Raw genomic sequence first — 12,306 nt, 5'->3', positions numbered from 1 at the left:
AACCTACTGAGATATTGTGTTTATTGTCTGCTTGCTCCTGCTGGATGTAAGTTCCAAAAGGACAGAAGTCTTCAACTGTATTATACATTGATATACCCCAGGTGTAGAGCCTGGCAATAGTAGATGCTTGCTAGATATTTATTAAATAAATGGATTCAATGTTTCAGAGATGTCTGTTAGATCAAGTTGTTAATCACATAAATCACATCTTCTATATCTATCAGTCACTTAAAGAGTTAAAATCCTTACTATGATTATGGACTTGTTCTGTCATGCCTTATATTTCTGTCAGTTTATGCTTTAGGGTCTAGTGTTTTTATCATAAAACAATTTTAAAAGGAAGTTTAAAAAAATGTATAACAAAACATTCAACCAAGTTGGCCTTTCTTTTAAATGTCTTAATTAGATAAGATTCACTTTAATTTCTTTAGCAGTACTAAAATTTTATTTAATAATAACAATAAACAATAATAACATCCAAGACTAACTTACGGCTAGCTATTATGTATTTACTGTTCTAAAACTGCTCTAATTGTAATGTTCAATGAAGAAGTAGCCTTTTTCACAGTGGAAAGTGAATAAGAATTTAACTAATAAATATAGCACATCCATATAATAGTATACTATATAATGTTATGGTTGATAATATTGATATGATATTCATATAATCTATAAGAAAAAACAATTAGGCTATTAGACAGTGTGTATATCATCCCCCCTTTTTTTAAACTAAAATACTTAAATACACAAACCTAAGTTATACATTTAAAAAGTTAATAATAGTTAACTCTAAATAATGGAATTATGAGATTTTTATTTTCCACTTAAAAAGAGTTGTATAATAAAGAATTTGTCTGGTCTTTGTCTAAGTTTCTAGGATGGAGAATATAAACCCTTGGAATTTCCCAAGTAATAGCAGTATCTTTGTTATTCATGGCAGGCACTTGGGACTACCCCTAAGTTTATGCTAATGAAATGACTCACAGTAGGCCCCATGTAATTAGAGGGTTGGAGCTTTGAGCCACGTGATATAGGCCCAACCTCCTGACTCTCAGGGAGGGAAGGAGGGCTGGAGACTAAGTTCAATCAAGTTATCAATGATTCATTTGATCAGTCATAATACTTAAAATTCAGCTTATTCATATAAGGTTTTGCTCTATGATGCAGTCATTATAAATACCATTTAATTATAATATAAATTTATTTACATTGAATATAAGTCAAATGCACATAATGAAACTCCAATAAAAACTCAGGACACTGAGGCTTAGGTGAGATTCCTGGTTAGCGAACACACTGCTGTGCCAGGATGTTGACACACCCTGATTCCATGGGCAGAGGACACCGAAGCTCTGCTTTTGGGACCTTCCTAGATCTCACCCAGTTAAGTCTCTTCTTTTGGCTCGTTTTGATTTATGTCCTTTATAATAAAATTTTAATCACAAGTATGGTGCTTTCCTGAGTTTTCTGAGCCATTTTCAAGAACTATTGAGCCTGGGGGTTAGTGAGAACACCCACATTTGTATTCAATTGGTCAGAGGTATGAGTGGCCTGGGGACCCCTGAACTTGTGGCTGGCATCTGAGTGAGTGTAGTCACATTGGGGATTGTGCTCTTAACCTGTGGAGTCTGTAATAACTTACTGTCAGAATTGTACTGCAATTTGATATATTTTCATACTATCTAAAGTATTTTTATAATGAACTTCCATTACTATTATAATTTAAGAAGCCACTTCTATTTTGAAAAAAAGAGGAAGAAGATCTTGCAATTATATAAATCATTAGTATTTTAAATTGCAAAATCAATAACTTTGAAAGAAATAAGAAGAACTAAATAAGAGCCAACAAGTAAAAATGTCTAGGGGAAAAGAAGGTAAATTTATTAAATTAAATTTAAAAGTTCATGAAGGTAATAAGATAAAAATATGAAAACTGGTATATAAAATTTTGTAAAATAAAAAATAATTTCGTGAAATAAGTTTTCCTTCAAAACAAAACCAATATAATGCATTTGCAGGGCAAAATACACGATGGTGGGAAAAATAAATAGCAAGGTTCATTTAACAAACAGTAACTTACAACTTTTATAAAATATAAATTTACATTACAATTTAAAGATATTTCTATATGACAGAATCACAGCAAAAAACCTTATATGACTAAGCTTCTGAATTTTAAGTATTATGACTAAGGGGAATGAAATGTGAAAAAATGTTTTTTTGTCATTTAGAGTTTTTCCCGTGAAGTCTATTGACGCAATGATTTTTAAACCACTGGACCATAATATAGACATACGGTATTAAGTTGCCTGGTTTTTAAAAACCCCTTATTGGCTGCCTTCTCCTCCCCTTCCCTATCTCACTTCCCCACTCCTCTCCTGGTATTACCTCTACTGGTATTACCTCTAAATAAACTACGTGCTTTCAAACTCTTAGGGTCTGCTTATGGGAGAATACAAAGAAAGATATGTGTAGAAAAATTTTTTAAGAGGACTGATTTTCTTTCTTTCTTTCTTTCTTTTTTTTTTTTTTGAGCTTTAAAATCCATATAAACATTTATTCTGCCCCTGCCTGGGGGTGGGGAAGAGGGGATCCGGGAATTGGGGATCTGCGGGCCATTACAGACGGCCCCCAGAGGTGGGCGGGGCTCTGGTGGGAAGACAGTGTCCAGAGGCCAATTGGCCCTGGGGTGTTCAGAAGGCAAGGCCCTGGGGGCTGATGGAGGGGCTGGCTTGGTTCCCAGAAGTCCCAGGAAGAGGACTGACTTTCTTCCATAAGCACTAGTTTTGCCATCATGGAACAGCCCTTCACATATATGTATTACAGTTGTTGCCTGACTGATAGTCTTGATCTCAGTTTCTTCTTGTCCCAAAAGATCATGCACACAAGAAGCTACTGACAGCAGCTTAAAAGGGAGGAAAAAATAAAAACACTCACGGGAAAAATTATGACACCAGTGCTTCCCCTGAAGAAAAGTAATCATTAATAAAATAACAAAAATCATTTTTGAAAATACCTAAGTTGTTTTCGGAGTTGCTCGATTTCCACATTTTGTTCAGTTACTGTTTTCAAAAAGTGTTGATTAGTCTGCCAAAAGAAAAAAAATAGAAACATTCAGTATCAGAACATTTAAAACTGTATCTTTAAAGACTAACTACAGGGTATATGAGTAGAAAAAAATGAAATGAAGTCATGATAATAATTAGATTTTTTTAATGATAAAATATAACCCTGGCCATCTTTCCGTGCCTTCACTACTTCAGTGGACACCTGCTTCACTTCAAACTACCTGTATTTGCATTTCTGTGTCCTCTGGCTTTTTCTGGCCTTCTGAGCCTCCTTTGCTCACCAAACTATGCAGAAGGCTATATAGGTGGTGTAGAATTCATGCTCCCAGCCTGTTCTGTAAGAGCCCCAAAACAATGACCGAATGGAATTGGTGGGTAAAAATCCCCAACTCCCATGCCCCGTGGTGGAATAACTGAGGCTGTTTCTTTACTGGCTTCCACAGTTCAGCAGGGGGATTAAGTTTCAGTTACCCACAGTGTTAATTTGCTTGATTGTTAAAAACCTGTTATTGGCTACCTTCTCTTCCCTTCCTAGTCTTGTTTCTCCACTCCCCTACTGGTTTTTCATGGTATTATCTCCCAAATAAATGACATGCTCTGGAACCCTTTCCTCAGGGTCTGCTAATGCTAAAGTAAGTTATGAAGCAGTCTTCCAACTGTAGAATAAAATTTTCTAAGGGAACTGATTATCTTCTCTAAGTGCTGGTTTTACCCCAACTTCATATTTTTAATACACTTTTCTATTTCCCTCTACTTGGGATGTCCTCATTCAGCCAGCATTCATCCCTGCATAACCTGTGTGGTCACTCTAAGGCAAAACTGATTGCTTCCTTTCTGCATTTTGATAAAACTTTACATATACTTTTACAATGCACATTGCACCGTACTTAAGTACTATGTTTAAAGTCTACGTATATTCCTGGCTACAACATGTGCCTGTTTTCGAAGACCAGCTGCACCCAGAACTCCCAGCATCCAGCACATGATTCAGTACATTCTAAGCACTTATACCTTTGAGGAATGAATGAGTGAATGAATGAATGCCTTAACTGAGACATGAAAGAGAGTCTGAGGACTGCATCTTTATCTTTATCTCGGGAAGTAAAGTACTCCAGAACAGAATTTAGTATTCAATTCACAGACCACAATTTAAGAGACCAATTATGGCATGCAGAGAAAGAGGGATACAATAAGGAAAGGTAGGTAAATTACACCACACCAGAAAAGTTAAAACAAAACAAAAAACTGTAACACTGGGCATGAGTTACAACAGACATATGATTATATGCAAATAATTGAAGGGTTGACTTAAAAAAGAATTGAGCTTGTTCTATGTTACTCCCAAAGATAAAACCATATGTCAGTGGGAGGAAGCCTGGTAAGAGAGATTTTAGCTTTCTAATAATCAGAGTTCAAAGGAACAGGCTCTTTGGGGAAATGACAAGATCTCTTACAGGAGATATTCAAAGCAGAGGCTAGAGGATCATCTAAACCGTAAAGCATTTAATAGAAGGATGCCTTTATCACTTGAGGGAAAGGATGATCTTTAATATCATTTCAAATTCTCCTGTAAAGCTATCTCAACGACTTCAGACCAAATTGATTCCCTTTTATAATGTTTATAATGTACCATTCATGTTTTACTATATATAGTCTTGGAACTGGCATAATTAATGCTTGTGTTTTTTATTATTTGGGAGCACCTTAAAGGTAGATTATGTAGAGTAATTAGCAGAAGTATAAATTAGAATCGTGAATTTTAAGAAGCTGGTGTTGGGAACAAACACACATAACTTGCTAGCAAGCCTAGTAAGAGCTCAACAACTGCATCTGAATATGGCTTTATGATGCTCTGTATTTACGATCACAAAAAAATTATATACTATACCTATACTATAGAATCTGGAGATTCATAAAGGTTCAGAGAATCCCTTTCAATCATCTATCTTAGCGCCTTATTCACCGATTATTTCCTATGTCATTTCTGTTTCTCCAACTAGACAGGGGCTTTGTGGATAGATGCACATTTCTTTTGCAACTAGAGAAACTATAGCAGTAGAAGGAACTTAGTATGCAATTAACAAATATTTTTGAGTTACTTTATAGAGATGAGTAAGTCTCAAGAAAAATATGATTTCAGTAAAGGGAATTTCTAGGAAATGTAAACTCTTACTGCATCTACAGTAAAAATAAATAAATATAAACTTCTATTTTTAGGTACCATTCGGGTCAGGGCATTTTACCTTCTGCATGTCACTAAAGTACATTGGTTATAAAAGATTTTATTTATTTGTTATACACTCATCAATTTATTGTACATCTATAGGAGCCTATTCATTTCATGAGTTTATTCATGTAATCAGAAAACTTTTTAATGGAAATTATTCGATTTTGACTCAAACTTGCTCCTATGACCATGCTCTGAATGCTCCTTGAGACTTTACAAAATCTTTACTATCACTTAAACCTCCTTTACACTTAGTAGAGTCATGTTTAACACCTTAACGACTGATACATTAAGAAAAACTCAAGTCTTAAAAATTTCTCTTAGCCAATTTCCTCTATTTTAACAACCAGGGTAGTCTTTTCTTTGCTCTTTATAACACAATGCTTAATCCAACTTGTCACTTTCTTATCACTTTTATTGTATCCATAGCTTATTATTCTTAGTTTTGGCCTAAAACTATGAATGCCTTAGAAATTTTTAAAGTATGTCCTGTAAATATTCAAATATGTTTTTCTATGACTTACATCAGAATGATTTGGGGCTGTATATAATAAAATATGGGCCCTGTAGTACAAAATACCAAAGGATTATGTAATCTGCACAATTCTAGGAAATACTGAAAAAAAGAATAAACAAATGTTATGGTAGGTTAAACTATTAATGTCATGTAGAAACAGGATTTCTTTTTTTTTTTTTGCGGTACGCAGGCCTCTCACTGTTGTGGCCTCTCCTGTTGCGGAGCACAGGCTCCGGACGCACAGGCTCAGCGGCCATGGCTCACGGGCCTAGCCGCTCCACGGCATGTGGGATCTTCCCGGACCGGGGCACGAACCCGCGTCCCCTGCATCGGCAGGCGGACTCTCAACCACTGCGCCACCAGGGAAGCCCAGGATTTCTTAATTATGGAAATCAGTCATCATTTTATTTTGGAGTACTTTAATACTATTTTAAAACTCTAAGAAGTATATTATCAAAAATTATAAGTGATTAGAAATTCCAAATGTTAACATAAGTAAAATAGGGAGAAATTTATTTAATAATTTTCTACATGGTTAAAGGAGAAAGTTTTTTTAAGTACAATAAAATTGGATAAACTTACCTTTGATGGCACAACTCCACTCTTAAACAAAGACATTTTTATTAGGTACTACCCTGCTAATTCTGAATTAGCAGGGAAACTAAGCAAAATGAAGAAAGGAAAGAGAGGAAATTACCTGGGATGTCATAATCCTATTATTCAACAATGAGGTGAAATAAAATTCCAAGAAGGAAAGGAAGAGAATAAGAAAATAAAAGTGAGAGGTGGGGAGAAAGATAAAGAGCAGAGCTGGGAAGGCTAATTTTATTACTTTTGGGAAAAAATTCAAGGGAAATTTAGGTGTAGCAATTTAGGTGAGTGGTGGTCAATCAACTAACAAATGATTCTTAGTGTTCTATTGTTTTTAAGGATTTAGGTTACCATTTGTCTAAAAGTTCCACCATTCTTAGTGTATACCTAACTATGTTCTAGATAAAATACTAAGAACAAAGCATGAGTCCTACTCTTGAGGAGCTCACAGTCGAGATTACTCTCAGGAAATCTTACCAAGGACTCTTAAGAGTATTTTCAGATTATGATATATTTCAGATAGATGTTAGCTTTAAATCTCTGGAAACCAGCGTGAACGCTCATGTCATGCTGCTGAATGTGAAAGAAAAAGACAGATAAAAAGAAAAGAATACTGCTTACCTATTTTAATTTCAAGTATTTTTTGCTTGTTGATTTGCCTTAGCAAAAATAAACATTATTACTTATAGTGACAATTTCTAGTTTATATAACAAGTGCATTAAATGGATATTTTCACTTACCATTTCTGTGGTCTCATTAGTTACATGAAGTTGCTTGGTCAGTTGTTGAAAATTGGTCAGCTGATCCTGTAGTAGGAAGAGGGAATACATAAATAGCATTTTGTTTGCAACCCATATTTAAAATTAAACTAAAATCAAGGCTAAAATCATTATGCCTAAATCTAGATGACATCAATTGTATTTCTTCTCACAAGTACTGTGTGAATTAACAGTTGAAGAAATAAAAAGATAAAAATTTTTTAATGATTACAAAATTAAATAAGGTGGCAATGTGGAAACTAATGTAGCTATTTATGTTTTATGTGAAATCATTATTTCTAGAAATCAATCCATTAGTAGATAGATATGCTAGAGAGACCTTACCCAATATTGACAAACAATATTCAAACCTATTCAAAACCTACAGTACAAACCACAGCACAGGAGTTATTGTGCCTTTCCTCCTTCTTTAAAATTCTCATGGCTTGCATGCCCCACAAGTTTTAAATTTTTTGATTATCTGTTATGATCGGATTAAACATCATATGTCAGATGACAGAATTCAAGATTGATGGATAACTAGGGAAATAAGGACAAAGTATTATTTGTTAAGTCGTATACAAAAACAAACAAACAAACACAAAAAAAACCTAACTGCAGGGACTTCCCTGGTGGTCCAGGGGTTAAGAATCCGCCTTCCAATACAGGGGACATGGGTTCAATCCCTGGTTGGGGAACTAAGACCCCACTTGCTGAGAGGTGCAGCCAAAGAAAAAAAAAGGAAAGAAAAAAACCCTAATTGCAAAGCTATAGCATAAGAATGATCTTATTCAAGTGGAAAAAAATTCCCTAAACCCAATGGCTTAGTTGATTAACCTAATGAAAAAACAGCCTTAAAAGAACAAACTTATATTAGAAATGGTTTCCAGATCTCAGAGGTAAGTGTTACGGCACAGACTACATGTGGATTATTTTCAAACCAGGGCATGTATAGAAAAATCATTTTGTAAACTGCAAAGCATCATTAAGTATTATTATGACTTCTTTAGGTAGAAATTCCTAGTTGCAGTGATAATAATAGGAACAGTCATAAACTGGAATTTGAAAAGTCTATAAATGAGAGTTGAAGAGAGGCATGATAACCAGTATATTTAGACAGCTGCCTTCTCAAAAATCCACAGGAAAGGAATCAGGATTCCTCCATAGATTTCAATGTACCTAGCAGAAAAAGAATCAATAGAAAGATAAGGGAGGTAGATTTTCCAATGGAATGGATGATCTTGTGAGATAGTACGTTCTTGTCAACAGAGGTATAAAGCAAAAGCTATATGTTCACTTTAAAAGAATATAAAATGATTCTTGCTTTGGATAGAAAGAAGTCCTTAATAACCATTAAGAGCCTTCCTATTGTAAAATCCTATTCTGCTTAATTTATGTTAGACAAACTTCACATTTTAGTAAAAGGTCACATTTAAGGTTGTTAACATTTTCATTTCACAAGTGTTGTCATCACATTTGAGCAGGCTTCTTCCCTGTCCATGGTCTAATGATTAGTCTTTGTCTTTTTTAACCAGGTAAAAAAATCAAGAATATAAAAGTTTTGGAGATCCATTTACACATAATAATCTTAGAGCTGCTTATTAGCACTAAATACAGCTATCGTTGCTAATCACATTATAAAACCCTACGCACACTAGGCACAGTTTTGATTATCTTATGTGTTCAAAAGATTTCTAACCACTGAAGATCAATTTACTGCCAACATAAATAACGCGGTAGAGACTTAGGCATTCTTCTCCAAAACTGAGTTTCTCCAGAATGCAACTTCTTACTGATATACAAGAAAACCATGAAATCCAAGATTACCTTTTGTTTTTGACTTTCAACTACATGAATCTGGGCCTCAGTCATATGTTCCTGGTAAAGTTTCTGTAGTCTGTCCAGCTCCTGAGAAACAGTCTGCCAGAGTTCTACAGCCTGAGTTTTTTCCTATAAAAGAAAAACATTTCAGAAATCATTAAATTATTAGCAGGCTACTGCATAGTACAAATAAATCATATTCTTTTACAGAATGAGTTCTTGTATATAAAGTCACAAAATAAAAATAGAACTTGTCTAAGATCGTATAGTTGAAATATTTTGGATGATATAAAGTTGTAAATAAAATTATTTAGAGGGACTTCCCTGGTGGCACAGTGGTTAAGAATCTGCCTGCCAATGCAGGTGACGCGGGTTTGAGACCTGGTCCGGGAAGTTCCCACATGCCACGGAGCAACTAAGTCCATGCGCCACAACTACTGAGCCTGCGCTCTGGAGCCCACGAGCCAAAACTACTGAAGCCCGCGCACCTGGAGCCCGTGCTCCGCAATGCGAGAGGCCACTGCAATGAGAAGCCCATGCACCACAACGATGAATAGCCCCCGCTCGCTGCAACTAGAGAAAGCCCGTGTGCAGCAATGAAGACCCAACGCAGACAAAAATAAATAAATTAATTAATTAATTTTAAAAATTATTTAGAGAATAAACCTAAAGATGAAAATTCCTTACTTTGAAATTTTCTTTTTATTCAGATTTAATAGCTAAAATTAAAACCCTTCAATTACTTTCTTGTTCCAGAAAGTGTAAGCCATAGAAATTACTGATGAAAACTGTCCCTGGTAAAGTACAAGAGGTTTTTTTCTGACTGCTAAAGTAATAAATGTTTATCATAGAAAATTAGGAAAGTACAGAAAAATAGAGAAGAAAATAAAATTACCTAATATTTTTTAGCACCTGATAATAAATACTGCTAACATCTGGATATAAACATCTTTATGAATGTTGGATGTAGTCTTGTTTATAAATGTGATTTGGGGGGGAGAATTCTGTATTTTTTTTCTTTAAAAAAACTGGGAAACACATAGTGTGCTGTTTGTATTGTCTATTTTTCACCTGGAATTTTATAATGAGAATTTTTTTCAGGTCATTAACTATTCTTTCAATATAGTAATTCTCAAAAGTGATATGGGGACCCTTGAAGAAAAAATTTTGTTCACAATAATATGAAGACATTATTTGCCTTTTTCACTCTCATCCTCTCATGAGTGTACAGTACAGTTTTCCAAAGTTTATATGATGTACTGTGTGATGTTTTCATTGCTCTGATGGCTACCAAAATGCACTCTTATGCTCCCATTTGTTTCTAAAAATGTCTTAGTTTTAATTAGTAATATGATAAATACCCCACACAAAAAAACCCTCTTTGGAGTCCTCAATAATTTTTAAGCATACTGAAGAGGGGTCCTGAAACCAAAACGGTTGAGAAACTTTAAGCTAGCATATAAAAAGCATTATTCTCTTTTTTGCATGTACTTTTTAAAAATTGAAGTATAGTTACCTCAGCAAGCTGCTGACAGAATCAAGAAGAAACCTTCATCTCTTTGTCCCTAAAGCCCAAGCTTTTAAATCCCAGGTCAGAGATAATTCTCTCAGTTTTAGTAAGTAGGTAAGAAGGTGTAGTGAAAAGATACGCATTTTTGGAACAAAATGAGTATACATTTCAAATAAATATACACTTATAAGCTTTAAGGAAACTTTCTGAGGCATAACATGCATTCAGAAACACACAAATCATAAATTTGTACAGTGAGTGCACCCATGTAACCAGCACCCAGTTCAAGAAAGAGAACATGATTACCAGCAGCTAGAAGCCAGTTGCCCCTTTCTTACAGATACTACAATACTCCCAAAATAACCTTTATCCTGACTTTTAAAATTATTGATTAGTTTTGCCCAAAATGTATGTAGTTTAAAAATATGTAGACAAAAGCAGAATCTGGAGCCAGAATTTGGGTTGGATTTCTAATTCTGGCTGAATGACCCTGTACAATTCATTTTATTTCCTTAAGACTGCTTTCTTTTCAATAGAATAGTCATAAAAATGCCTCATAACTCAAAAGACTGCAGTTTCCCAAACGTGCCTGATGGTAAGAGTCATCTGGACTATGAAGAAAGCCCAGATTCTCCTAAGCCAGTGGTTCTCAAAGGACCTTAGAACCTGTGAGAAATGTAAATTACTGAGCCATATCCTAGACTTCTTGAATCAGAAACCTGGGGGAGGGGGTGACAATCTTTATTTCAGTAAGCCCTCGGGTGATTACGATACACACCAAAATTTGAGAACCACTGTACTAATGTATAACGCATCATTTGGAAAAAACACAATGTAAGTGATTCCACATTTTTAGGTTTTTAAACTACTTCCAATTTTTCACTATCAAAATATTACTATAATGAATATATTTATTCATATATTTTTATATACTGTTTCTTAGGACAGATTCCTAGAATCTATGTGATGTCACCATCTAATTAATTGGTTAAAGGATATGAACATTTCTAGGGCTCTTACTGCCAAACTGCCCTCCAGAAAGATTTTTACAAATCACACTATTATAGGAGAACAAAATACTCCAAACTAAAAATATTTAGTTAGGTACTTGATATTGTACTCGTGCTACTGGCTCCCAAAGCAACTATACTTGAGATACACAGAACCTTTTGCACCTAATTTTAATTCTGCTTTATCATGCTGTTTAGTAATAATAATGATAAAGATGATAAAAATAATAGGTAGATTTATGAACTCACACATGTGCTAGGCATTACACTATGTGCTTAATGGGGATTCAAAATTTTAATTACCATAAGAACTCCATAAAATAAGAGTTATTATAATCTCCATTTATAAATGAAGAAGGTGAAGCACAAAGAAGTTTCCCAAGATCACAGAGCTACAAAGTAGAATGGGGACCAAACTCAAGAAGTTTGGCGAAACTTTTCTTCCAAAAGCTTGTGTGTTTCACAAAAGTAGGAGCCAACATTCTGCATTGTATATGATAAATACTAAGCACAGTGCCTCATATATAATAGACACCGAATAAATATATGTGGAATGGATGAAGGTATTTGAATCTTCTGTTAAATTCTCTAGACTTATTACTTTAATAAAGCATAATATAATAAAGGATTCTCCCTCTTTCTCTCAATTTTCTACTATAAATTGTATTTTATTGAGTTTTAAATTTATTCAGTTTGGATTCACCTAATCTTCACGCATGACACAAAGGGCTTTCAATCTAGCGATGGATACCAAAACAATTGTATATGTTTTACTAGAACTTAATAATAAATTTAATAAACAT

General features: G+C 34.4%; 1 protein-coding gene across 2 annotated transcripts in view; it reads right to left on the bottom strand.

Annotated features, from left to right (window-relative positions):
* SCLT1 (sodium channel and clathrin linker 1) overlaps positions 1-12,306 on the bottom strand; it is a 255,924-nt gene that overhangs the window by 150,727 nt on the left and 92,891 nt on the right. For both annotated transcript variants that reach the window (XM_082838635.1, XM_082838634.1), the window contains exons 7-9: positions 8,990-9,112; positions 7,145-7,210; positions 3,017-3,087 (exon numbers count right to left, since the gene is read on the bottom strand). In XM_082838635.1, coding sequence (XP_082694761.1) covers positions 3,017-3,087; positions 7,145-7,210; positions 8,990-9,112 — 260 coding nt within the window. The remainder of the gene's footprint in view (positions 1-3,016; positions 3,088-7,144; positions 7,211-8,989; positions 9,113-12,306) is intronic.

Source organism: Leucopleurus acutus (assembly GCF_964270905.1).
Source record: "Leucopleurus acutus genome assembly, chromosome: 4".
Taxonomy (NCBI): domain Eukaryota; kingdom Metazoa; phylum Chordata; class Mammalia; order Artiodactyla; family Delphinidae; genus Leucopleurus; species Leucopleurus acutus.
This window is presented reverse-complemented; position numbering and strand designations above follow the sequence as displayed.